Genomic DNA, 26845 nt, shown 5'->3' with positions numbered 1-26845 from the left:
GGTAATGCATTTGTTAACTTAAAAGTGTATATATACATATATCATATGTAGCATCTACAGAGGAAATGTAAATTCCCAGGAAGAGCATACACTGCTCTCTCTGAAAAATAAAAACAATATTTATGTCAGAGCTTTGGGAAAAAAAATATCAGTTCTCCATCTGCATGTCTACTATAAAGAAACACTGCTTTTTTCATGACTCTGAGCTATTTTCGGGCACCTTCCCGAGGACACTCACGGGGAGCCTGTCCCAGCAGCCCGGGCCCTGCCTTCCCGGGCGCTCACGCAACCTCTGCGCGCTCCCCAGGAAACAGCGTGGTGTCTGTGCTCGTGCCAACAACAGGCCTCTGCCAGGCGGCGGGCAGCAGCTCGCCGGGAAGGACCCCCATCCCGCCCCGCACGGAGAAGCGGGAAAGGCCTCCCTGCGCAGCAGCCCGCAGGCTCTGGGACGCCGGCCGCACTGGGCGTGAACTCACCAAGGTCCAACAGCGGCTTTACTCGGGTAGAAACAGGACCCAGGGCAGGTGGAGGGCACGGGGTGCAGAGAAAGGAAGGGGAGGGGTCTGGGTGGGCTGGGACACCTGCTCTCCAAGGGGCTCTCCGTGTGCTCGTTTCTCTCCAGGCCTGCCTCTGCACCTGCACTCCAGGCTTCACCCCGCATCTGCCCCTAACCCCCATGGCTCATTTCACCCCACACCTGCCCCGCCACAGCCCCTCCACTGCACCTGCCCCCCCACAGCTCCTCCACTGCACCTGCCCCCCCACAGCTCCTCCACCAGCACGTGCCCCGCCACAGCCCCTCCACTGCACCTGCCCCCCCACAGCTCCTCCACCTGCACCTGCCCCCAACAGCCCCTCCACTGCACCTGCCCCCCCACAGCTCCTCCACCTGCACCTGCCCCCACACAGCTCCTTCACCTGCACCTGCCCCCCCACAGCTCCTCCACCTGCACCTGCCCCCCCACAGCTCCTGCACCTGCCCCCAACAGCCCCTCCACTGCACCTGCCCCCCCACAGCTCCTCCACCTGCACCTGCCCCCCCACAGCTCCTTCACCTGCACCTGCCCCCAACAGCCCCTCCACCTGCACCTGCCCCCCCACAGCTCCTCCACCTGCACCTGCCCCCCCACAGCTCCTCCACCAGCACGTGCCCCGCCACAGCCCCTCCACTGCACCTGCCCCCCCACAGCTCCTCCACCTGCACCTGCCCCCAACAGCCCCTCCACTGCACCTGCCCCCCCACAGCTCCTCCACCTGCACCTGCCCCCCCACAGCTCCTTCACCTGCACCTGCCCCCAACAGCCCCTCCACCTGCACCTGCCCCCCCACAGCTCCTCCACCTGCACCTGCCCCCCCACAGCTCCTCCACCTGCACCTGCCCCCCCACAGCTCCTTCACCTGCACCTGCCCCCCACAGCTCCTCCACCAGCACGTGCCCCGCCACAGCCCCTCCACCAGCACCTGCCCCCCCACAGCTCCTCCACCTGCACCTGCCCCCCCCACAGCTCCTCCACCTGCACCTGCCCCCCCCACAGCTCCTCCACCTGCACCTGCCCCCCCACAGCTCCTCCACCTGCACCTGCCCCCCCCACAGCTCCTCCACCTGCACCTGCCCCCCCCACAGCTCCTCCACCTGCACCTGCCCCCCCACAGCTCCTCCACCAGCACGTGCCCCGCCACAGCTCCTCCACCTGCACCTGCCCCCAACAGCCCCTCCACCTGCACCTGCCCCCACAGCTCCTCCACCTGCACCTGCCCCCAACAGCCCCTCCACCTGCACCTGCCCCCACAGCTCCTCCACCAGCACGTGCCCCGCCACAGCCCCTCCACTGCACCTGCCCCCCCACAGCTCCTTCACCTGCACCTGCCCCCAACAGCAACTCCACCTGCACCTGCCCCCAACAGCCCCTCCACTGCACCTGCCCCCCCACAGCTCCTCCACCTGCACCTGCCCCCCCACAGCTCCTTCACCTGCACCTGCCCCCAACAGCCCCTCCACCTGCACCTGCCCCCCCACAGCTCCTCCACCTGCACCTGCCCCCCCACAGCTCCTCCACCTGCACCTGCCCCCCCACAGCTCCTTCACCTGCACCTGCCCCCCACAGCTCCTCCACCAGCACGTGCCCCGCCACAGCCCCTCCACCAGCACCTGCCCCCCCACAGCTCCTCCACCTGCACCTGCCCCCCCCACAGCTCCTCCACCTGCACCTGCCCCCCCCACAGCTCCTCCACCTGCACCTGCCCCCCCACAGCTCCTCCACCTGCACCTGCCCCCCCACAGCTCCTCCACCTGCACCTGCCCCCCCCACAGCTCCTCCACCTGCACCTGCCCCCCCACAGCTCCTCCACCAGCACGTGCCCCGCCACAGCTCCTCCACCTGCACCTGCCCCCAACAGCCCCTCCACCTGCACCTGCCCCCACAGCTCCTCCACCTGCACCTGCCCCCAACAGCCCCTCCACCTGCACCTGCCCCCACAGCTCCTCCACCAGCACGTGCCCCGCCACAGCCCCTCCACTGCACCTGCCCCCCCACAGCTCCTTCACCTGCACCTGCCCCCAACAGCAACTCCACCTGCACCTGCCCCCAACAGCCCCTCCACCTGCACCTGCCCCCCCACAGCTCCTTCACCTGCACCTGCCCCCCCCACAGCTCCTTCACCTGCACCTGCCCCCAACAGCCCCTCCACCTGCACCTGCCCCCCCACAGCTCCTTCACCTGCACCTGCCCCCAACAGCAACTCCACCTGCACCTGCCCCCAACAGCCCCTCCACCTGCACCTGCCCCCCCACAGCTCCTCCACCTGCACCTGCCCCCACACAGCTCCACCCCACACCTGCCCCCCACAGCTCCTCCACCTGCACCTGCCCCCCCACAGCTCCTCCACCTGCACCTGCCCCCACACAGCTCCACCCCACACCTGCCCCCAACAGCCCCTCCACCTGCACCTGCCCCCCCACAGCTCCTTCACCTGCACCTGCCCCCAACAGCAACTCCACCTGCACCTGCCCCCAACAGCCCCTCCACCTGCACCTGCCCCCCCACAGCTCCTCCACCTGCACCTGCCCCCCCACAGCCCCTCCACCTACACCTGCCTCTGTACCCACACCCCATGCTTCGGCCCACACCTGCCCCCTGCAGCCTACTCCCCTGTACCTGCCCCCACCGAGCCCCTCCCCTGCTCCCCCGCTGGGTTCCCAAGTACTGAAGTTCAACTTTCATCCAGTTAAATCACCTCCAAGCATTTTAATTCTTCCTAAGCTCTGAGCCGAGTGTCTTGCTCGCAGGCCCCAGACTCCCCACGCCACTGGAACCTGTAAATCGGCTCATCCGTCATCCCTGCTCTGGGCGCGGACGTGGGGCCTCAGAGGAGGTGCCTCCGCCAAGGTCAGCAGGGGGAAGCCGCAGCCCCCCCGCTGCCATCTCCGTGAGGGCGGGGACGCTCAGTGGTGTTTTATGTGCCAAAGCAGAATTAAATATACACTCACAGGATTCTAAAGATCTGGAAAAAAGCAGGGTAGTTTTATTTCCTGGAAGGGGTGTCTGTGGTCTGAAGAAAAGGAGCCAAGGAAGTGCAGACCAGGAACTTCAGGCTTTAGAGCAGGGCCCAGGACTCAGGTGCGGAGTGGAAATCTTCCTTTCGGTTTTGTGAGTTTAAGGAATAAAGTGCCCACGTGATGCGGTCGCACGCGCAGCTGTAAAAAGGCGCCAAGTCCGGCTGGTGAGCAGCAGCCTGCCTCCGAGCGTGGGGAGGGCGCTGCGGTCCCCCCATGAGGAAGTGGCTGCGCGGGAAGTGGACGCGATGCAGGTGCTGCGTGTGACCTGAAGTGCAGTGACGTGAGCTCACCTGAAAGAGGACCTCAGACTCAAGTCGGGGTGTTCGCCGCTGGAGCACAGGGCTGCATTTCCTAACAGGATTTGTAAAGCGCCGAGAGCTCACGGTGACCGTGTGCAGCTCACACTCCAGGGCTGGGCAGGGGGTGGGGCCAGGAGGACTGGGCAGGCCCAGGGGCAGCGCGGCAGGTGGGGGAGCCCCGAGAGCCCACCCCGGCTCAGGATGCTACTGAATGCTGATACAACTGTGTAGAAGGTGGCTCAATTCTCCATGGAAACGGAGAAAATCACAAAAAAGTAGGGAAGCTGGCAAACGCCCTAGGTTACCTAAACCTCAGGATGCGGACACTGAAATGAGAGGGGAGGCAAGAGAGGCAGCGTGCCAGGCAGGGCCAAAGCCATGCTCAGACACGCAGAAGGCGCCTGGGGCAGCACGCAGTGGGGAGCGATGGCCGAACAGCCGTACGAGCCTAATTTATTCTTGAAACTACAATTAAGATTAGAAGCAGTGTCATTTGCTGTCTCGTTCTCTGTAAATTACACACCAATACATGACAAATTTAAAAATCATTAACAGAATGGTGAACATTTTCCCCTGAGACAGGGTTAATAGGAGCTTATTTCTGTATTTTCCTACATACCACCACGTACGGTTAACTTTTTAAAAAGATCCCTTACAAACCCAACCTCCCAGCCCTCACCGCAGAGGTGGTGTCGTGAGCGGCGCCCTGCAAACCTGCCCATGAGCTCCCCACCCCGGATAGGCTGCCGGGCCTGGGCTGTGCCCACCTGGGGCGCGGGGGCCTCACGCAGGGGCCCCTCCCGCCTGACCCCGCGGCGAGGCAGGGAATCATCGCAGACCATCTCTGCCGTGCTCCGCGCCGCACCTGAGTGCGAGGATGTCTGTCATTCGGCCATCCCAGCGTGTCCCGCTGCGGCCCACGGGACGGTGGGCCAGCGGTGGGGTCGGCCAGTTTTCTGACACCAAAAAGAAGAGGCTCCTAAGCCGAGGTGACCCTGGCCTTCCTCCAGCAGACCCCTGAATTCTCTAGGGCTGCTGCTGGACAGAGACAAATCTGACTGTGGACACTGCCAAGTCCCTTCTGTCGGTGCTGATGATGGGAGGGAGGCCACTAGATTCGGCCACATGGGTCACTTACGCAGAGACATGACGATGTCTGAGTGTGGGGGGAGGCTGGGCAGGGAAACCGCATCGCCTGGCCTGGGGCCCGTGGACCCGAGGACCCCGTGCTAACAGGCCGAACCCCCCTTTCCCTCTGCCCTGGAGAAATGGTCCTACTCTAGGGCGTTTCCCGTATTCCCTGCTGCTTTGGTAGATGAGCTGACGCTAAGGGGCACAATTCTGTTCACGACCTTTGTAATTCCTCACATTAAGGAAGAGAAAACACGTTCGGATCTTCCTGTGTCTGGTGAATTTCCTTAGCACCATAAATACCCAAAGAATCCAGGACCTCACAGTTTTCCTAAACATAATGAACAAATGCCCTTGAGAAAGTCAATTAAAAATAATCTATAAACAGTAAAAGCCATGACCACATTTAAATAAAACGCTTAAACTGCCATGAGTTAACTGCCACCGACACGACAGCACACGGGACGCTCCTCAGCTGCTCGGCCGCAGCGCCCCGCACACCAGGGCCTCCGGGTCAGAGGTCACGGCTACTCACTACTTGTACGTCTCGGAGCGGATGTACTCGAACACGTGGGACACGCCGAGCTGGAACTGGTCAGCAATCGGAGTCACCCAGGGGTTGTTCTCAGCTTTGAACACCTGCTTCTGCCCAGTCAGATCCAAGTTTCCTGGAAGGCGGAAGAGAAAACACTGAAGGCGTCCCACGTGCACAGCCGGGGAGCCGAGCCAGGCACTGGGCTGGGCCTTGCTCAGGCCCTGAGGCCAGGCCATCGTGGTGCCCAGCCAACTTACCACCCACAGTGACCCAAGAAAGCAAGCGAGGGAAGAAGGCGGGAAAGCTGGAGGGAATTTTCACCACGTGGCAAAAGCCTCATCCTGGAGGGGGCACAGGGCCGAGCCGGAGGGAAGCCGGGCTCCAGGGTGACCAGGCACAGCCGCTGGGCACCTGGCCACATCCGGCCACCTGGCTTCTTTCAGCAGCTTAAGGAGGACATGGGGAAGAGGGGAACATCCCCCCCTAGAGGACAGCACATCTCAGGGGCATGGTCGGGCATACGGTGGGCAGCCACTGACACCCCATGTCAGGGGGCATGGCCAGGCAGCCACTGTCACCCCGTCTCAGGGTGCAGAGGGGCAGCCAGCATCACCCCATGTCAGGGTCATGGCTGGGCAGCCACTGTCATCCCGTCCCCTCCAGCCTGTGAAGAGCATTTCCCACTGCATCCTGAGCCGCTCCGGGGCCAGTGACGACACAGTTTACAGGGACAGAGAGGGGGCCGTGGGGAACGCAGGCGTGTGTCCGAGACGGGACCCAGCCCGAGGCTCTCCACGGGCCACGCTTCACCCCAGGCCGTGCGCTGCCCTCGCCCTCCGGGAACTGATGCAGCTCTGGAGGGCCCAGCCTCGGTCCTCCTGAGACAGGGTCTGCTGAGGCCGCGGGTGGGAGGGAGGGTGGGGGCTGGAAGAGGACGGGGTCTCCTGCAAGGGGACAGGCCTTGGGCTCGCCTCTGTGTCGGACGGCCTGCAGCTGCTCAGGACTGAGGTGGAGCGGCCCACCCCAGAGGGAGCCAACCCCACAGGTGGGCTTCGAGGGCAGGCCAGCGAGGACGCGGGGACACTGCGGCACCGTGGCCGTCCAGGGCTCAGACGTGTTGTGAGGATGAGCAGACAATTTCTTGCCAAGGTGACCAATACTGTCCGTCTCCTCGCACAAAGCCCAGCACCCTCAGTCAGGCGCCAGGCGCTTCAGGGAACGAACGCGCGTGAGTCTCTGAGCCTGCGAGGCCTGGACGCGGCACAGTGGCCCAGTTGGACCCACCAGGGGGCCCACGTTCGCCTTGGCCACCTCTCCTTCAACTGCCGGAGATGGCACGGGGCCCCCAAGACGGAGACGGGGAGCCTGCGAAAACGTCTCTGAACCTTACTTCCGCTGCACCTGCGCCCCGGCCCCGCCTCCTCAGCATTCCTTAGGAAATACTCGTTTTCCTCCAATTCCCCCTTCTACCTGAAAATGACTCCCCGTAAATTTCTAGGGCAACAGTCACCCATCTACAAACAAGTCTGCGTTTCTGAACAGCCGCGTTCCAAAGACTCACATGCCAGGGCTCCCTGCTCTGGGGGTCTTTGGGCGAGACCCTCCCCGGGGGCCGGCACGCACCTCCGAGGAGCCCACAGCCGGGGCAGGTGGGAGCACAGCCAGTGAAGCCCAGCCCCGCCCACCGACACGAACCCGAAGTGGAGGAAACACCTCGGGGGGCACGTGCACCTCCCGGAGGAGAACCAAGGTCCCCAGACCCCACGTGCAAAGAGGGGCTCAATTCCCAGTGGGGGACCCACCAGCGGTTTCCCTGCCCGAAGCACCTCACCTCCCCGTGCCCAGGAGCATGTCTCGGTTTCCACTTCCATGGCCTTGCCAGCGTCGGCCAAGGCAGGAACTGTGCTCAGGACCCCCACAGTCAACCAGGACCCTCGCGGTCAACCAGGATCCCCATGGTCAACCAGGACCCCCGCAGTCAACCAGGACCCCAGCGGTCAACCAGGACCCCCGCAGTCAACCAGGACCCCAGCGGTCAACCAGGACCCCCGCAGTCAACCAGGATCCCCGTGGTCAACCAGGACCCTCGCGGTCAACCAGGATCCCCGCGGTCAACCAGGACCCTCGCGGTCAACCAGGACCCCCGCGGTCAACCAGGATCCCCGCGGTCAACCAGGACCCCCGCGGTCAACCAGGACCCCCGCGGTCAACCAGGATCCCCGCGGTCAACCAGGACCCCCGCGGTCAACCAGGATCCCCGCGGTCAACCAGGACCCTCGCGGTCAACCAGGATCCCCGCGGTCAACCAGGACCCCCGCGGTCAACCAGGACTCCTGCGGTCAACCAGGATCCCCGCGGTCAACCAGGACCCCCGCGGTCAACCAGGATCCCCGCGGTCAACCAGGACCCTCGCGGTCAACCAGGACCCCCGCGGTCAACCAGGACCCTCGCGGTCAACCAGCATCCCCGCGGTCAACCAGGACCCTCGCGGTCAACCAGGACCCCCACGGTCAACCAGGATCCCCGCGGTCAACCAGGAACCTCGCGGTCAATCAGGACCCCTGCAGTCAACCAGGACTGCTGTGGTCAACCAGGATCCCCACGGTCAACCAGGACCCCCGCGATCAACCAGGACCCCGGCAGCCGGCTCAACGGGGCAGCAAGAGCAGAGTGAGGCCAAGGAGCAGCGGGACAGACCGCACAGGGAGCTGCGGGAACAGGGGTGGGCGAGTGGCGGGATGGGGGGGCGGCACGCAGTGGGGGAGCGGCAGGACAGGGGGATGCGGGCAGTGAGCTTTCACGGGCCACCCAGACCGTGGGGCCAGGTGCACGTTCCAGGAAAGGGTCTGGGTCCTCCCACCCAACCCCATGTCCACCCCAGGGGCAGAGCCCGCGCTGGCCGATCCAGGCCTCCCACTGACCTCTGGACATGCACTAATAACCGCCCAATGTCCCCTTCGCCGCTGCGCAGGCCAGCCAGGTCAGAAGCGACCACTAAGCCGCGTGCTGCCGGGCCGGGTGCTGCTGCCCAGTGGGCCCGGGGCTGGGGTCACGCAGTTTCTCACGTGGGCTGGGGCGTCTGCCCTGCGCCTGGAAGAAGGGCCAGCAGACGCTGCCACGTGCCTGGGACGGCCAGATGCAGCGACCTTTTGTGTGACACCCCCTCTGGTTCACGCCTTAATGTGGACATTTCTGTGCGAGAACTGGAACTTGTCAGCTCATGACCCCCCTGGCAATCCATTTGGGGTGCGGCACCCGAAAACCCGCCGTGGAGAGGGTGGAGTCGGCGCACGTCACCCACCCACGGGGAGCCCAGGTTCCACCGCCGCCCCCGCCCCTCCCTCTCCAAGGTCCCAAGCCCAGGGGTGAGCTCAAGACAGCCTTCCGGCCTCCTGGCCCCCCAGAAATGTCACACCAGGAGCCCCGGAGAAGCCACCGGCCACACGACATAAGGCACAGGAGACACACCGCGCCTTTTTACAGCGTCAGGAGCAGCCGCGACCCCGCCTCGGCCCATCGCCCACTTCAGTCGGCAGCAGCAGGACCCGAGACGCTGCGGGTGGAAACTGCCCTCCTCCCTGGCGCCCCCAGCTCCTCCTGCCCCACAGCTGGGCCCACCTGGGGACGCCAGGGACACCTGCAGCCTCGCCACAGGGGCGGTGGTGCTGACGTTCAAGAGACACTGTGCCCTGGACGTGAACCCCTCATGCCTATGGGGAGCAGTGCTGCGGCCGCCCCGAGGGGAACAGGGCGGGGGCAGGGCCGCCCCAAGGGGTGCAGGGTGGGGAGCACGGGCAGGGCCGCCCCAAGGGGTGCAGGGTGGGGAGCACGGGCAGGGCCGCCCCAAGGGGTGAAGGGCGGGGAGCACGGGCAGGGCCGCCCCGAGGGGTGCAGGGTGGGGGCAGGGCCGCCCCGAGGGGTACAGGGCGGGGGCAGGGCCGCCCCGAGGGGTGCAGGGTGGGGGCAGGGCTGCCCTGAGGGGTGCAGGGCGGGGAGCACGGGCAGGGCCGCCCCAAGGGGAGCAGGGCGGGGAGCACGGGCAGGGCCGCCCCGAGAGGTGCAGGGTGGGGGCAGGGCCGCCCCAAGGGGAGCAGGGCGGGGGCAGGGCCGCCCCGAGGGGAGCAGGGCGGGGAGCAGAGGCAGGGCCGCCTCGAGGGTGCAGGGCAGGGGCAGGGCCGCCCCGAGGGGTGCAGGGCGGGGAGCACAGGCAGGGCCGCCCCAAGGGGAGCAGGGCGGGGAGCAGAGGCAGGGCCGCCCCGAGGGGTGCAGGGTGGGGGCAGAGCCGCCCTGAGGGGTGCAGGGCGGGGAGCAGAGGCAGGGCCGCCCTGAGGAGTGCAGGTTGGGGCCCACGTGCACCCTCCCAAAAGGCAGTTTGCAGTATATACTGGGAGCCATAAAAAGGCTCACAGGTTGACCAGCAATTCCACTCCAGTGATAAATCCATGCTGAGGAGATAATCACAGATAATCACGGTGACTGATGAGTGCAAGTTTCCCCGCAGAGCCGCATAGGCTCCCCCGGGCAGCTGAAAACAACTCCACGCTACGGGGTGGGTTAGTAAAGAATGGGACACACAGGAGGGGTAATCTGCAGCCACAGGATTAACAACGTTTTCAGACGAAATGTGACGACACGGGTGATGATCTAATATCAAAGGTCAAGAAGTAGGCTCTCAACTCACATAAGACCCAACTTCATTTTTTTAAAAGCATAAGTATACACACAGATGCTTTAATGAGGGTCATTTCTGGGTGGTGGCATCACCCCTTCTGCATTTCCCAGACGCTCTGAAGCAGGGGTTCAGAAGACTGAGCAGGTACCGGGGGGGGCCCAGGAATCTGCATTCCCCATGAGTTCCCAGGTGCAGGGACCTCACTGCGGGAAATCCCTGGTCTGGCATAATCATACAAAGCTACTTAAATAATTGAAAGTTAAAAATTTACCTAGGAGAACAAAAACATGCAATCTATTAGAGCACTGAGAAAAGTGAATTCCTAGAAACCGCTATCATTATTGCCACACGTGGGGGAGGATGCCATCATTACTGCCACATGTGAGGCAGCACCACCATTACTGCCACACACTCGAGGGGGTGCTGTCATTACTGCCCCCAGAGTGGAGGAGGCGCTGTCACTGCGGCCCGAGCATGGAGGGGCCCTCATGGGGCGCTGGCAGCACACACAGACGCCGATCCCGGACGGGACACACGCACCCCACTTGAAAAGGAACCGAGGCGTGCCTGAGCAGCCAGCAGCACAGCTCCTGGGCACCCCCTTTCCTCCCACCATCATTTTTGGACGCGAGGCCTCCTGGCCTCCAGGACGTTCACTCCATCCCTGGACTGGGCGAGCATCGGGTGGGCACGCGTCCCTTAGCCTGAGAGCCGAGGCCTGCCCAGGTCATCAGGACATACACTTCCCACCAGCAACCACTTAGGAAACCCATGTGGGAGCCAGGCACCCTTCAGGGGCACAGGGCTCAGGGTCAGGGCACCACATAGGCCCTGGGGAGGGCTGGGGGACAGGGCAGGACAAGGGAGGACAGGGCAGGATGGGGGAGGACGGAGAGGACATGGGAGAACAGAGAGGATGGGGAGGATGGAGAGGACGTAGGAGGACCGGGCAGGACGGGGAGGACAGGGAAGGACAGGGCAGGACGTGGGAGGTCCAGGCAGTTCGGGGAGGACAGAGAGGATGGGGAGGACAGGGCAGGATGTGGGAGGTCCGGGTAGGACGGGGAGGACAGGGCAGGACGTGGGAAAACAGGACAGGATGTGGGAGGACGGGCAGGACGGGGAGGACAGGGCAGGACGTGGGAAAACAGGACAGGACGTGGGAGGACAGGGCAGGACGTGGGAGGACGGGGAGGACAGGGGAGGACAGGGCAGGACGTGGGAGGTCCAGGCAGTTCGGGGAGGACAGAGAGGATGGGGAGGACAGGGCAGGATGTGGGAGGTCCGGGCAGGACGGGGAGGACAGGGCAGGACGGGGAGGACAGGACAGGACGTGGGAGGACAGGGCAGGATGTGGGAGGTCCGGGCAGGACGGGGAGGACCGGGCAGGACGGGGAGGACAGGGCAAGACGGGGAGGACATGGGAGGACAGAGAGGATGGGGAGGACGTGGGAGGACCAGGCAGGATGTGGGAGGACAGAGGATGGAGAGACCAGGGAGGCCGGGACACCTGAGCGTGGGCCCCAGGACCAGGTGTCTGGGGAGGCTCCTGACACTGGATGGCCCATCCCAGTGGCAGGACCTGAGAAGCGCAGCGCCCGCACCGCGGTGGAGCAGAGCTGAGACGCAGCGCCCACAGCTGGATGCAAGCGCCTCTGAGAGGCCCAGCAAGCTCCCACCCGTTTCACAGGGCAGCTTCCTTGGGCAGCTGGGGTGGAGGACATGGGCTGTGCCCTCCACGCACCCCATCAGCCTCTGTGCCCCACCGGAGGACACGGGCCCGGTGTGGGAAGCGGCCTGAGCCCATGTGAACGTGCTCCCTTCCCGCTGATGGAACCGCCCTGCACAGCAGGGCGCAGCAAAGGGTGTGCGAGGAAAGCTTAGGGGCTCTGAGGGGTGGCGTGGGGCTGAGTCCAGATTTCTGTCCAATTTCCACATCTAAAACATGTGAAAGAAGAAATGTCTGCGCAAATGACCTCAGGAGAAAAAAGGTTGACCAGCCTGGCTCAGTTTAATATGATCACATGATCTTAAAAATAATCATCTTAATTATAATCCTCAAGCCCCTCCCAGATGGTAACACCTTATCTATTAGCAGCTATCCTCAAAACGGCTGCCGAAAACTGTGGCAATTTTCAGGCACGAGGGTGAGCCCTGAGGCTGAACCATCACTGTAACGCGTGACGTGAACAGTCCTTGCTCATAAGGACGTAAGGAACGAAATTAACTTTATTTTTTATTTCTATATAAAGACTCTTGAATCCATTTTTTATTAAAGGTTAAGTAAGGGATCAACCTACTACACAGAACCTAAACTTAAGTTATATGTAAAAATGGCTTGTTTCAGCTTTGCTTCTCGCTCTGGAGCTTACATTTTTATTACTTCGGTGCCAAGTATCCTGCTCTCTGCACAAGCTGAAAGGGTGCAGCTTTTATGTCACATAAAATATGTGCTTGGATAATTAAGAATTGTGAGGGACACAAATGCTAAGTCTAGCTGAAAATTTGTCATAATTATAATTTAAATGTATTCAAATTATTCATGCTCTGAAACAATGTAAATGTTTTCAGATTGCATGTTAACCATACACTACGATGATGACACGAATCTCCGAAGTAAGAGGCAGTGGGGGAAACGCACAAATCCCTGAAAGCAGAGTCCCCACAGAGCGCAGCAGGCAGACACAGCTCCCCCCACCTCAGGCCCTGAGGTCCATGAAGGCAAAGACACAAACTGCAGCGGGGGAAAAGCGTACAGAAGAAGGAGGAACCCTTGTGAATCTCTGCATTTAGGGAGCACCACCGACTTTTTTCGATACATATAAAAAAGGCAAATAAGCATCCCAGAACATAAACAAAGGGTTCCTTGAACACTCTGCTAATCCAGAATCATAAATTCACACAATTATAAACCAAACCGGTCAATCGGCGGCATCGAGAAGGCAAAGTGAGACACTCCGGGCTCCACCCTGCACACGCTGTAGCACAGCGAGGAGTGCCAATTCCAGAAGTGTGGAGTAGACTCGAAAACGGTAGGATTTCAGGACTGGCTTGCAGGCTGCTCACCCATCTCCTCTGCAGCTTATGGCAGAGCCACCCACCCTCCCAGCACAGGCCCCCAGGCCCTAGTTCCAGAGGGAGTGCAGTAACCCTCGTGCACACGCTGGGAGCTTGGACTCCAAGTCTGTGGGGCTGAAGTGGGACATTCATCTCTGGCTCACCACACCACAATTCGCCCTGAGCTTAGGGCAGCTCACTGAAGTCTCTTGCCAAATGGGGCAAAGAATTGCCAGCTTTGGGATGTCCAGTGCAGTGTCAGGGACCGTGAAGGCACACTGTTTCCGAGGATAAAGGGGACATCTGGACCCATGGAAACAGGTGAATGCACTCCAGCTAGGAACACAAAGAATCAGCGAACAAGAATAGTCAGTAATGGAAGAAATGAGGGCCAAGAAAGGTAAAGGAATTAAAAAACCATAGAGCAAAACAGCAGTTGTAAGTACAGTATCATCAATAGTTACTTTAAACGTTAACGTTAGACTTTCCAGTCAAAAAGCAGAGATCGGCAGAATGGATAAAAACGCACAATCCAACTATGGTATACGCTGCTTATAAGAGTCACCTTTTAAATTCAAAACACAGGTAGGTTGAAAGGAAAAGGTTGAAAAAATATTCCATGAAATAATAATACTAATATCAGCCAAAATAGACTCTAAATAAAAAACCATTAAAAGGACAGGAAGGGCACTATATGTTGATAAAAGGGGCAATCCATGAAAGAGATACAACAATATTCACCCACGGTAGTTTGAAGCTGTTATGTACCCCTGAAAAGGCCATGTTCTTTTAATCCATTCCCGTGGGCGTAGACAGATTGTAGGTAGGACCTTCCGATTAAGTTCTTTCAATTGAGGAGCTGCTGGTTCTTCATAAGAGGATAAAACAAACAGTCTGAAAGGTGAAATTAAGAGAAGCTCACAAAAAAAGCCCCAGAGAAGTTTACAGAAAAAGCCACACGGAGAAGACAGAAGCTGAAGCAACGAAACCCGGGAGAGAAGGACGAGCAGACGCCACGGTACACCTCGCTGTGACGCTTCGACTGGTCTCCAGAGAACGTATCACCCTGCTGATGCCTTAACTGGGACATTTCCACGGCCTTAGAACGTAAACTCATACCTTGTTCAAGCCGACCCAGTTCTGGTGTATCGTATTTCATCAGCTTTAGCAAATCAAACAGCACCTGACAACAGAGCCCCAAATATAAAGCAAAGATTGGGAGATTTGAAGAAAGAAATAGATAGTTCTACTTTAAACACTGTTTGATTTTTTTTTTTTTTTTTGCATGGACAGGCACAGGGAAATGAACCCATCTACTTTAATATTAGGAAACTTCAATACACCACTTTTAATGGACAGACACATGGAGAGAAGATCAATAAGGAAATGAAAAACTTGAACAATAATATAAACTAAGTATTCTAACAGATACACATAAAACACTTAGTCTATAAATAGCAGAATACATACTCTTCTCAAGTGTACGTGGATTATTCTGTAGGTTAGACAAATGTAAATCACAAAACAAAGTATCTTCTTCAACCACAATGAACTGAAGCTAGAAATTAGTAACAGAGGGTGAAGTTGAAATGCAGAAATATATGGAAAATATAGAACTCTTAAACAAGCAATGGGTCCATGAAGAAATTAAGGAAATATCTTAAGATAAATGAAAACACAACATAAGAAAACTAATAGGATGCAGCAAAGGCAGTATTGAGGGGGAAATTTATAGCTCTAAAAATTTATACTAAAAAAAAAGGAAAGTTCTCAAATCAGTAATCTAACCTCACACCTGGAGAAAACAGAAAAAAAAAAAGAGAGAGAGAGCCAACTAAACCCAAAGTGAGCAGAAGAAAATAAAAAAGATTAAAGCAAACTCCTCAAAATCAAATGCTTCAGTGCTTCAAGGGACTTTGTTAAAAGGACGAAAAGGTAACTGACTCAATGGGAGAAAATATTTCAAACTACATGTGTCCGTTTGAAAATATTATGCACCCCACAGGAGCCATGTTTTAACCCTCACCCGATCTTGTGGAGGCAGCGTTTCTTTTAATTCTGATTCAATACTGTAGGATGGAAACTTCTGATTAGGTTATCTCCATGGAGAGGTTTCACACCCAATTGTGGGTGTGACCCTTTGATTAGATGGAGATGTGATTCCACCCATTTCAGGTGGTCTTAATTAGTTTACTGGAATCCTTTAAAAGAGGAAACATTTGGGAGACAGTGAGAACTGACAGAAGCCACAGAGCAGACAGAAATGAGAGAGCTGACAGAAGTTCAGAGCAGAGCTGACACAGATGCCGACATGTGGAGACAGAGACACGGATGTCTGGAGATGCTTGGAGCCCAGAAGACGTCACCCTGAGATGTTAAACCAGCCAGAACTGGAGAGAGCCAGGGGAAGCCACAAGATGGAAGCCAGCCCTGGAGAAGCAAAGTGAGAACCCCCAGAGGAACAGAGGCTGAAAGCAACAGAGCCCAGGAGCAAGGGACCAGCAGATGCAGCCACGGGACCACCAGCTGACAGAGGGTTCCTGACCCATCAGCCTTTCTTGAGTGAAGGTATCTTTATCTGGATGTCTTAGTTTGTACATTTGTATAGGCTTAGAACTGCAAGGTTATAACTCATTAAATTTCCACTTTTAAAAGCCGTTCCAGTTCTAGTATATTGCATTCCAGCAGCTTTCAAACTAACACACTACATATCTATCTGATAAAGGTTTGATATCCAGAATATACAAAGAAATCCTACAACTCAAGAATAAAAAGACAAACAACCTCATTAAAAAATGGGCAGAAGGCATGAATAGAAGTTTTTTCAAAAAGGTAATACAGATGGCTCAAAAGCACAGGAAGAGACGCTCATCCTCATCAGCTATTAGGGAAATGCAAAGGAAAACCACAGTGAGGTATCATCTCACACCTACTAGGATGGATGCTCTTAAACAAACAGGAAGCTACAAACATTGGAGAAGATGTGGAGAAACGGGGACTCTTATGCACTGCTGGTAGCAATGTAAAACGGTGCAGCCACTGTGAAAGACGGTTTGGCAGTTTCTCAGGAAGCTAAGTAGAGAGATGCCCTACGACTCAGCAGTTCTGCAACTTGGTATATACCCAGAAGATCTGAAAGTAGGGATGTGAACAGACATTTGCACACCAATGATTACAGTGGCATTGTTCAAAATTGCCGAAAAATGGAAACAACCCAAGTGTCCATCAACCAAGGAATAGATAAACAATATGAGGTCTACACACATGATGAATATTACTCAGCAGTAATAAGGAGTGAAGTCCTGAAGCACGAGTCACCATGGATGAACCTAGAGGACATTATGTTGAGTCAAATAAGGCAGATATGAAAGGACAAACATCATGTGATCTCACTGATATGAACTTAATAGAATATGCAAACTCATAGAATCTGGTATAAGGGTTACCAGGATATAGAATGAGACTAAAGAATGGAGAGCAGCTGTTTAATATGTGCAGAATGCTTAACTAGGGTGAAGTTAAACCTTTGGAAATGGTCAGAGGTGAGAGCAGCATGTTATTTTCAGAATAATTAACAATATCACGTGAATGTGGTGGAAAGGAGACGTTTAGAGTCATGTGTCACCATCAGGATAGCTGGAGGGTAAGACATGGGAACTGATAACACGGTGAATCTTGTGGTGGACAATGTCTGTGATTAACTGTATAAATAAAAAACAAGCTATTTCGTGAACTAGAACAAATGTAGAACACTGTTACAAGGAGTTAATTAAAGAGAGGTATACGGGACAAATAGCGCCTACTGCAAACCATGGACTAAAACTAACAGCAATATTTAATCCTCATTCATCAACAGTAACAAATGTACCACGCCAATGCTAGGGGACAATAATGGGAGTGGGTGGGGGCTGGATTAAGATTAAGGGGGGATAAGAGGTACAAGAGGATTTGGGTTTTCCTTTTTACGTTTACTTCTTTTCTGGAATAATGAAAATGTTCTAAAATTGACCACGGGAAGAAGGTATGCATAGCTATGATACTATGAGCCAGCGATTGTATACTATGGATGGTTTGTATGCTGTGCAAATTTATCTCAATAAAACTGCATTAAAAAAAAAGCCTTGCCTGGGAATGCCAAGACGAGACACGATTTGCGCTGCTACCTGAACCAAACTGCATTCTAAGACTCCAGATAAATGCCTTTGTTTTCTTGCAAAAACAAAAAAAAAAAGAGTAGGGCAGAGATAAGTAAAACAGAGGCTAGAAAACAAGATAATCAATAAAAGTGATGAACTACTAGCTAAACTGACGAAGAAAGGCAGAAGACTCAAAGGACAAAAGTCCCAAATGGAAGGGGGACACTACTACCTATCTTGCAGAAGAAAAAGGATTGTAAGGTGATATTCTGAACAATCACAGGCCAACAAATTAGACAATCGAGATAAAACAGACAAATCCCTAGAAACATACAAAATACCTAAACTGACTCAAGAATAAACAGAAAATCTCCACAGACCAATGATAAGTTTGGAGATCAAGTCAATAATCAAAAACCTCCCAACAAAGACAAGCTCGGGACAGATGACTTCACTGGTGAATTTTGCTAAACATAAAAAAGAATGAACCCCATCCATTTGCAAACTCTCTCAGAACACTGAAGGGGGGGGAGACTTCCTAATTCATGCTACGAGGTAGCCTCAGCCTAATAATCAAAGCCAGACTGAGATTCATGAGAAAAGAAAAAACTGCAGACGTTTCCCTTTTTTATATTATTTATGAATAAAAATATAGATGATGTGTGCACAAGCATGCATGCACACATGCGCACATGCAAACACTACACATGCACACAGGCGTGCATGCGCACATGCAAGCACAACACACATGCACACACAGGTATACATGCACACATGCACACGTTCAAGCACAACACACATGCACACACAGGCGAGCACATATGTGCACACACTTATACTACGCACACACACACGTGCACACACAGCAGCAGAGCTACTAACAGAGAGTCCACGAGAAACCAACGCCCACCAGCCCCACGGTGCCCAGAGAGCTCATGGCCACGTGCATGCCAACAGCAGAGGCCACCAGGCTGAGAGGGCACGCTGTCCACCCGTCCCGTCACTTTCACAGTCGAGGGCGAGGAGTGCGGTCAGTCTGGTCATCCACCCAGCTGAGGCCTCACTCAGTCACTACACATTTGCTTTGGGCAGTTTGTGCCACAACGTTCAGGAAGGACCTGCCCCAAGTGCCAGGGGCTGGGAACCCCACCATGGGCATGTGGGGCTGAGAGGATGGCAGGGCAGGGGCAGCTGGTCTGCGAGGGTGAACGGGGGTGAGGAGAGGGAACGAGGAGAGGGCAAGGAGGAGGCCAAGAGGGGGGAGTGGGAGGGGGAACGAGGAGGGGGCAAGGAGGAGAGAGGGAGGGGTGAGCAGGGGGTGAGGGAGAACAGGGAGGGGGTGAAGAGGGGGAACGAGGAGGGGGCAAGGAGGAGGCCAAGAGGGGGGAGTGGGAGGGGGTGAGGAGGGGGAACGAGGAGGGGGCGAGGAGGGGAGAGAGGGAGGGGTGAGGGAGAACGGGGAGGGGGTGAAGAGGGGGCAGCCGGGCCTCACTCTGAGCCCCCAGGGATGGGAGGAAGGGGGACCAGCCTGAGTGTGGGCGGGGGCACGTTGGGGAGCTCAGGAGGAGTGCCCCCGCCTCTGCAGCTGGCAGGAGAGGGGTCCGACATGCCAAGTGAGACATGCCTGGGTGGTGGAGACACCTGTGGGCAGCTGGGGCCACAGGGTCCCAGCTAGGCTGACCCAGAAAGGGGCCTAAGCGCTATTTTCAGAACAACATGGCGACAGGGCGGCAGCTGTGAGGGCACTTCCGCCACACAGGCTCGGTGTGGGCACCCAGGAGGCATGCGGTGCTGGGGTCTGGCCCGGTGCTCGGCCCTGCGCACTGGGCATCCCAGGAGGGCAGGTGGGCGGTGGCCTGGTGGACAGGAGAGGACGGCCTGGGCGTAAAGGAACAATTTCTCTTTATCATGTGACAGCCAGCATTCGCCCCTCCTCTAGACAAATACCTTCTCTCAAGTGGCTCCACTTTAAAGCTGTCATCTGCAGACTCGGACGGTGCACATCTCCTTCTGGACCCCGTGCTGCAGCCCAGGCCACAGGGCTCCGCCCACATCGGGGAAGAAGGCGTCGGGGCCGTTCCAGGCTGCAGGCCGGGCAGCGACAGGTGCCCACTCTGTGCTCCCCACCCCCAGCGCCCCACACTCCACATGACACACTCCAGGCCCGGCGCCCTGCACTCCACACCGTGCACCCCACACCCCACGCCTGGCACTTGACACCCGCACTCGGTGCTCCCCACCCGCCTGAGCCTCGGAGGCACCTGCTCCTTCCACCCTGGATCGGGAGCGGCTTGGGCTACAGGAGGCTGGCCCCGAGCCAAGGGCACCCCGTTCAGGAAGCATGGGTGAGCACTCTCAGACCCTACCCAGACACCGACGCAGCGAGCAAACTGTGACTTGAGTGGAAAAGGGAAAGGCACGCCAGCCCAAAGCACAGATGTGACGAATGCTGACCGGACGCGGGAAATTCCGCACAAACCAGACACTGGCAGGTGTCGTGTCAGTGCTGGAGACGCAAACCCAGCACAGAGCACCCCAGAGTCCTGACCACCACGCAGTCGCTGCTGGGTAGGCTGAGAGCCGACAGCGAGCCCACTGAGAGGACACCAGCTCCACAGCGTGCCACGAGGCTCACACCCCCTCCACGCCAGCACCCGGCCACAGCAGGAGACAGACACGCCCAGGGGACAAGATGGCAATGGGGTGGACGCAGAGACACTTCCCACCACGCGAGCCATGAAAACGGGGGAACATGCAGCACAGGCACTCTTGAAGCAACATCAAATGGAAAAGGCCAGAACACGTGCTGGACGGCTCTGCTTACTTACAGCTGATAACAAGTATCGAAGCACAAGGCCGTAGCTACCGGTTAGCAGAAAGGAAGGGATGGGAGTGAGGGAGCCTGAGCAGTTCCGGGGTCCTGCAGAAGCCCACCCTGCAGTAATTCACTGAGCTGTGAGCTTACACCATATGCAGTTCTCTGTACACAGGTTCTGGGCATGACGAAAGAGAGATAAATAATCCCACAGGCATCCTGGTAGAAAAAACAAGTAATTCAGTAAGCAGAAAACTCAGGCTGTCTTCTAACATCTTTTACCAAGATCCAGTGTCAAAGATGATGCCTACAAAGGTCTGGGAAAAGAGAAGGAGAAGCTAGGTTTTTATACCCAGATGGACTGTCTACCAAATAAGAAAGGACCTGACAGACACTCTCAGACTTGCAGAACCAAGGGCAAGCAATGTCACAGACTCTGGGGAGAAGTCCTGCAAAAACCTGGCAATTACATCTAGCCAACTAAGCAATAAATCAAACAGCTATTCACTATCTTGAAAACTATACTCGAAAATATACTTTAAATATATATGATAATTGTTCTAGTTTGCTAGCTGCCAGAATACAATATACCAGAAACAGAACAGCTTTTAAAAACGGGAGTTTAATAATGCAAGTTAACAGCTTATAGGCCATGGAAATGTCCCAATTAAACAAGTCTATAGAAATGTCCAATCACAGGCATCCAGGGAGAGATACCTTGGTTCAAGAAGGCCGATGAAGTTCAGTTTCTCTCTCAAGTGAGAGGCACATGGTGAACACAGTCAGGGTTCCTTTCTCATCTGGAAGGGCACATGGCGAACACTGTGTCATCTGCTAGCTTCCTCTCCTGGGTTCCTGTTTCCTGGAGCTCCCTGGGAGGCGTTTTCCTTCTTCATCTCCAAAGGAGGCTGGCTGGTAGACTCTGCTTCTCATGGCTATGTCATTCTGCTCTCTCAGAAGCTCCTGCTTTCTCCAAAATGTTTCCTCTTTTATAGGATTCCAGTAAACTAATCAAGACCCACCCAAATGGGCGGAGACACGTCTCCACCTAATCCAGTGTAACAATCACTCTTGACTGAATCACATCTCCAGGGAGATGATCTAATTAGTTTCAAACATGCAGTACTGAATAGGGATTAGAAGAAACGGCTGTCTTTACAAAACGGGATTAGGATTAAACACAGCTTTTCTAGGGTACACACATCCTTTCAAATCGGCACAGCAGTCTATTTTTATTCTTCACTCTAGAAAATATGGTAACTAATATTTTAATATTTTCTGGGCTAAAATGGTCAGCCCAGTCATTTCTTCCTTTGAGTCTCCTTTCTGAAACTCAGATTAAATTTAATATTTTTACGAAGTCTTTATTTATCATTATCTTCCCATATCTCAACAACCCCACTGCTGTTTCTCAGGATCTTGAGTGATGGTCTCCAACAGGTCACAATTGTCATTTCAAGGTGATAAGATTTTAAGTAAATTTTCTGAGCTTTCTAAATGCTTTAGTTTAAAAAATACAAACATAAACTATTTTTATGGTAACATGACAGCAAATAAAGGCCCCCCTTCCTTTTGCATACCATCCTCCCTACCATTAAAAAAAAAATCTGTGAATTCTGATGTCCCTCACCTGACCCCATTACCCACAGGCAGGATGAGGGGAGCCCCAGGCCCAAGCCCCCCACCACCCAGGATGGAATTTCACACGAGGATGCCAAGAGTAAATGTCTCTTTTCACTCTTTGCCGAAACCAATGCTCTGACCCCGTAAATGTCCCCTCAGCCTGCGCGCAGGGCAGTCTCCAGTGGCCGTCCGCACCTCCAGTCACCCTGCTTGGACGTGGACTTGGGGAGGCCCCGCCTGGGGCAGGGGCTGCTCCGTGCACACGAGTCCGCCTAGATGTCCCACTCAGCTCGCGCCCGGGAAGCAGCAGCCCCAGTGGCGTCACGGGGAGGCTGACTGAGCTCCAGACAGAAGCTGCAGGAATTGAGAATCCATTTTCCACAGAAGCAGCAGAAGGCTTTTCCCCCAGACAGCAACGGCACATGCACAGCCAGCAGTTCACTGCCACGACGCGCTGCAGGAACGGCCCCGCGCCCCAGACATCACATTTCTAAAAAGACACAAAGTCTCCAACGCAGGCCCCTGGTTCCCACACCAATTTCAGGAGCCTCTTAAGGAGAACTTTTGGCACGTTGCACCCCAGATCCCTACCATAAACCAGCTCTGATGTTTCCAGGGAGAGACAAGTAAGCAGAACCCGAAAGTGATGGCATAAGAAAGACGTTACTCGATGTGGAAGACGCTGTTACCCAACAGCATCGGCCCATGGCTTCAAACGGCTATTTAAACTGCAGACATCCGCGGGAAGGGACCACCCCCCACCACAGCAGGACCCACCCAGCTCCCCCCGCACCCCCCACCCACAGCAGGGAGGGAGCCCGGCCCCTGCGAGTCGAGGCAGCCCCGACAAACAGAGCCGGGAGCAAACAGGAGGGTTCTGTTTCAATTCACCAAATTTTTTTTTTAACCATAATTTAATAAATGAAATCCTAAATGAATAAAACGGATAAGAACGTTGGGAATTTCAGAGAAGTAACATGCACATGGATATGGAAGGGATAAATTTAAGACTTCAAGATGGAAGAGAGATTCGTTCTGAGCTGTAAAGGAGGGAGAGAGAATTATGAGACGGTGGGACGGGCTGCCAAATTCTGAAGTAGTTTGTTATGAAGCAAAAGCTAACTTTACTCAGTTTATAAAGCTAACACAAACATCACAGAAACATTGAAAACTAAAAGACAAACAGGCAGGGGCCGGCACGGGGAGGAGGGCCGCCCGCCCTGCAGGTTTAGACTGTCCACCCCTCGGCTGTGAGACGCGACAGGCACGGCTGCTTTCTGTTCTTTCTTTTTGTTTTGCTGTGGTGGCGGATGATTCTGGAAGCCCCTCTGGACTACCCAAGGCAGCCACAGCTGGGACCCAAGCCTCCCGGCACCCTCCTTCCCGTGGGGTTGGCAGGCTGTGCACAGCGTCGGGAGACAAAGGGTATGGAGTCTGCGGGTAAGGGGCACACAGCCCATCCTGGGGGGTGTGGTCACTGCCCTGTGTGGGCTCCTCACCTAGGAGCAGCCAGAAGGGCACATCTGAAGCGTGAAGCCCAGTCCACCCCGGGAAACCAAGGCACTCAGCAGCAGCAGCTCGTGCATCATCCTCGACACAGGAGCAACTGTATTCATTTGTAAAGCAAAGAAATGCAAAGCCAAGAAATCTCAACGTCACCCAAAGCTGCGCCTGCTACAGCTCCGACCCTAGGCATGAAGGGAAGGAAAGCCCGGCCGTGCGACCCCGTGACCGCTGTGATGTGGGGGTGCGAGGAACTGCGACGAAGGACAGAGGCACGGAAGGTTTTGTGAGTAGGAGAGCAGCTACAGTATAAACGCACACTGGCTGACGGAAGGTTCTGGACTCTCAATTAAGAGCACGAGTGAGGGTGGCGACTGTCATCTCGACCTGGCGGGCAGAGTCCAGAGAAAGGCGCACGCCCCGAGGTGCTGCCAGGGCAGCTCACTTCCCTGCACTCCTCAACAGAACCTGCAAATGCAAAGTCTTGGACGGCAAGTGCTTTCTCCGGTCAACTAGAGGACCAAGCAATGAACCTGGAGCACGGGCATCCATCTTGCTAATTGCATCTGCCACTACATTTGCTTCTTCTGTTCCCAATCAGCCCTCCTTCCCCACACTACTCCGATTGTTAAATGGTCAGATCACACAAAGTGACAGATTTAGTGTTTCCCTGGCAATTTGTATTAACTGACTGCAAGCTGTGGTAGCAAGTCGTGATTTATTGTCTGACACTGTGGCACAGCCTTTCAAATGCAAAGGGGAGAGGCAGCACCCCTTTAAAGTTTATCTATGACCCCGACCCCGCAGCCTGTGGCCTGGGCGGGAGCGATGGGTCTCTCGCTCTGCAGCCTTCATGGCATGCAGAGTCCTCTGGTGCTGGCCAGGCAGACAGGGCCAAGGGAAAAGGCTAAAACACAGAGTATTTGGGGTGGGACTTTACACCAAACGGTGTGTGGATATTTTGGGGACATTTTACAAACCCCTCAAATTACGTGCGAAGCTCCCTATGTGAAAATGGAGATTTGGGAGCCAGGGTCTCCCATGGGTCTCACCGTCTCTGAGAGGGGTTAGGGATTCCTGAAAAGATGAAAAAGAATGGCTTCAGGGAACATGACCATAAATATGCATGTGCATAAGGGAGGGACATCAAGTTTCACACCAAGGAATATAAATAAAAAGAGAAAGGTGTTAGGAGCAGGTGGTCTCGGCTACGGCAGTGATGGAGAGATTCTTTACAAAGCAGTGAAGCCTGAGACCCTCCAGGGACTTCAAATGGGGTCATGCCAGCAACGATGGGGAAACGGCCCCAGGGAGCGTCTGTGAGCAGCACGGAAGATACCCCATTACTCCATGCTTGTGAGGCACTGCCAGTGAATGTAAGGGTGAGGGGACAAACCAAGGAAAAAGGCTGCATGCGGGGCAAGAAAGGGGCAGAGGGGCAAGTACAATGCACTAGCCCAAACCGAAAGTTAGCAAACGCCAGTCCTGGCATGGGCCCATCGCCCCAGGGTGCAGCCAGGTGAGATGCAGGGAGTCGCCTCTGCCTGGGGATGGGCACCTGGAGAGCAGGGACAGAGCACCAGAGCCCACCAGCACCAGGCCTCCCACGGGCATCTCCAGGGAGGGTAGACCCCACAGAGTAAGGCTGCTGAGCTGAAGGGGGCAGAGCAGAGCTTGAGCTACAGAGAGAGCTGGAATTTGTGGGGCAGTGCAGCAGGAAGAAAGGAACTGCAAAGAAAAAGAGCTCCAGAAAGCTGCGCAGGGGTTCGCATCAGTCGTGCAGGGTAAGACTACTTGAGCTGGAAACGACAGGCAAAACGAAAAAACACTACCAAGGAAAGAGCAACTAAAGACGTGAGACAGTCTCACCACATGCACAGTAACTAAGAATGGCTCAAGACCCAAATATCAGAGCCGAAACTATGAAACTCCTTGAATAAAACAGAGGCAAACCCTTGTGACCTGGGATCTGGCAATGCATTCTTAGATGAGACAATCAAAGAAAGAACAAGAGAAAAAAGAGATAACTTTGACTTCATGAAAACTTTTGTGCTTCAAAGGGTACTATCATGAAAGGAAGATGATAATTCATAAAATTGGAGAAAATATTTGCAAATCACATTAACTGCTAGGGGACTTGTCTCTAGAATGCATAAAGAACTCATTCAGCTCAATAATAAAAAGACAAATAACCCAATTAAAAACTGGGCAAAGGATCTGAACAGATATTTCTACAAAGATGAACAAATGACCAATAAACACAAGAAAAGATGCCCATCGACACTGGCCTAAGAGAACCGGAGTCAAAACCATACTGAAATACAAGTTCACGGCCAACAGGTTGGGTGTTAGGAAAACCTCGGTGCTGGTGGGCTGTGGAGAAAGGAGCGCGTACTCCTGCTATGGGTACAAAGTGTTGCACTCACTCAGGAAAACAGCCGGTGACTCCGGCTCCACCATGTGGCCCAGCAATTCCGCCCCTAGGTACACGGACGCGACAGGTCACAGCACCCTTCTCCAAACAGCCCAAAGCACGGCAGCCCAAGTTGCACCAAAGGAGGACGGATAGACGGACGGATGCCAGAGCCACACAGCGGAAGAGGCGCCGATAACGCTGCAATGTGGGAAACACTGCAAGCGGAAGAACCAGCTCAAAAGCCCATGCGCTCTAGGGCTTCTGTGCAAGGTCCGAGCGGGTAAGACGAGACGGGCAGGCGAGATGAGATGGGCCCGGGGCTCAGCGGGCAGAGGCGGGGGCCTCAGTCAGAAGGCGTGATTCCCTGAGGTGGGAAAAGTGTTGTAAAGCCTCATCATGGGTGCACTGCTGTGAGGACTCACTAAAACCACCGACCTGGCTTCTTACGTGGGTGGGTCATGGGGTGTACAAGTTCCATTTCGGTAATGGGCAACACAGTGTGATCAAGTGGGTTTTAGCAAGGTCAGCTCACGGCGCCCAACACCAGCCAATTCACCAATTACCAGCTAAGGAGGATGTACTAGTTCTTAATTGCTGTATTAGTTACTGACGGCTGCATCACCTGCCAATTATGAAAATTCAACAAAACCTACCACGCTGACAGATAAAGGAGACGCCCTAGCTGTCTGCAGCTGCACAGTGTCGCCTCCAAACCTGGAGGGCGAACACGATGGCACGCATCATCTCCTCACCTCCAAGACCAGCAGCTGGGCGCAGCTGACCCAGGCAGCACGTCAGGTAGGCCAAAAGGCTGCTGCAGGACGCACGTCCAAGCGGGCACAGGCTGCTGGGGACCCACAACCAAGCGGGCACGAACTGCTGGGGACCCTAGACCAAGTGGGCACAGGCTGCTGAGCACCCACGTCGAAGCAGGCACAGGCTGGTAAGGACCCACGACCAAGCAAACACAGCTGCTGGGGACCCACATCCAAGTGGGCACAGGCTGGTAGGGACCCAGGTTCAAGTGGACACAGACTGGTGAGGACCCATGATCAACCGAGCACAGGCTACTGGGGCCCACGGCCAAGTGGGCACAGGCTGG

General features: G+C 55.7%; 1 protein-coding gene across 1 annotated transcript in view; it reads right to left on the bottom strand.

Annotated features, from left to right (window-relative positions):
- RSU1 (Ras suppressor protein 1) overlaps window positions 1-26845 on the bottom strand; it is a 96283-nt gene that overhangs the window by 29736 nt on the left and 39702 nt on the right. The window contains exon 8 of the mRNA XM_077154967.1: window positions 5522-5654. Coding sequence (XP_077011082.1) covers window positions 5522-5654 — 133 coding nt within the window. The remainder of the gene's footprint in view (window positions 1-5521; window positions 5655-26845) is intronic.

Source organism: Tamandua tetradactyla, chromosome 1 (genome assembly GCF_023851605.1).
Source record: "Tamandua tetradactyla isolate mTamTet1 chromosome 1, mTamTet1.pri, whole genome shotgun sequence".
In the NCBI taxonomy this organism is placed as follows: domain Eukaryota; kingdom Metazoa; phylum Chordata; class Mammalia; order Pilosa; family Myrmecophagidae; genus Tamandua; species Tamandua tetradactyla.
The sequence above is the reverse complement of the archived record's forward strand: the minus strand, read 5'-3'. Positions and strand labels throughout refer to the sequence as shown.